Source organism: Octopus bimaculoides, chromosome 24 (genome assembly GCF_001194135.2).
Source record: "Octopus bimaculoides isolate UCB-OBI-ISO-001 chromosome 24, ASM119413v2, whole genome shotgun sequence".
Lineage (NCBI taxonomy): Eukaryota > Metazoa > Mollusca > Cephalopoda > Octopoda > Octopodidae > Octopus > Octopus bimaculoides.
Window position 1 is genome coordinate 25,137,887 of NC_069004.1, and position 987 is coordinate 25,138,873.

At 39.4% G+C, this 987-nt stretch overlaps 1 protein-coding gene across 3 annotated transcripts in view; it reads left to right on the forward strand.

Moving 5' to 3' along the window:
* Positions 1-987, forward strand: part of LOC106879830 (cadherin-related family member 1) — a 56,319-nt gene that overhangs the window by 38,562 nt on the left and 16,770 nt on the right. For all 3 annotated transcript variants that reach the window (XM_052976452.1, XM_052976453.1, XM_052976454.1), the window contains one exon: positions 40-192. In XM_052976452.1, coding sequence (XP_052832412.1) covers positions 40-192 — 153 coding nt within the window. The remainder of the gene's footprint in view (positions 1-39; positions 193-987) is intronic.

Here is a 987-nt window from a genome sequence, read left to right on the forward strand (position 1 = left end):
TATATATATATATATAATAGGTACACGATCTCTTTTTAGGACGGCAGTTTCAGCCATACAGCAAAACTTATCATTGATGTTGAAGACGTCGATGACCTGGGACCTGTTTTCGACCAAAAGAATAGCAGTTTGAGTCTGGAGTTCTCCAAAACGCTCCCAATCTATATCTATAAAATCCAGTACAACTATACGGTAAGCGACGAACGTCTACTTCCGCCTGCGTTTATGTGTGAGTGTGTGTGTGGGGGGGGGTTAAGATAATATAACATGCAACATGTATCTGTGTATGCATGCATGTATGTACGCATGTATGTGTGCAACGCATGTATGTATGTATGTCATACATGTATGTACGTGCGTGTGCAGGTATGTATGTATGTATGTATTGAAAAAGTGTGAAGGCGCATCCGACGCACAATCATAGGGTCGAGAGATTGGTACAGAGCTGTGCGTTGTGACGTTGAGCAAGATACTTTATTTCACGTTCCTCCAGTGCACTCATCTGGCAAATGTGAGTAGTAACTGTAATTCCAAAGGGCCAGCCTTGTCACATTCTGTGTCACGCTGAATCTCCCGTCACATTCTGTGTCACGCTGAATCTCCCGTCGTAACCACTGGAGTGCTAGTTTAATTGTTAAGTCACTGTTCGAATGAGCTAGTAATGCAGATGACTAACCAATGATACGAGTTTCTCATAAACTCATGTATATCCAAGTTCTAACAAAATATTATACTCCATTTGTCCTCTATATTTCTTTTGGTATTCTATGCATTTGAATAATTTACAGAATTTATACCCGAAAGCAGAATGAAATAGGTTTAGCTTCACATCTGCTATTATCGAAATATATATTAAATCTTCAGTTTGTTCTGCTCTCGGGCACATATATGAATATATATATGTATGTGTGTGTGAGTGTGTGTGTGTGTGTGTGAGAGAGAGAGACAGAGCATGTGTGTACATGCACACATGCATATATATATATA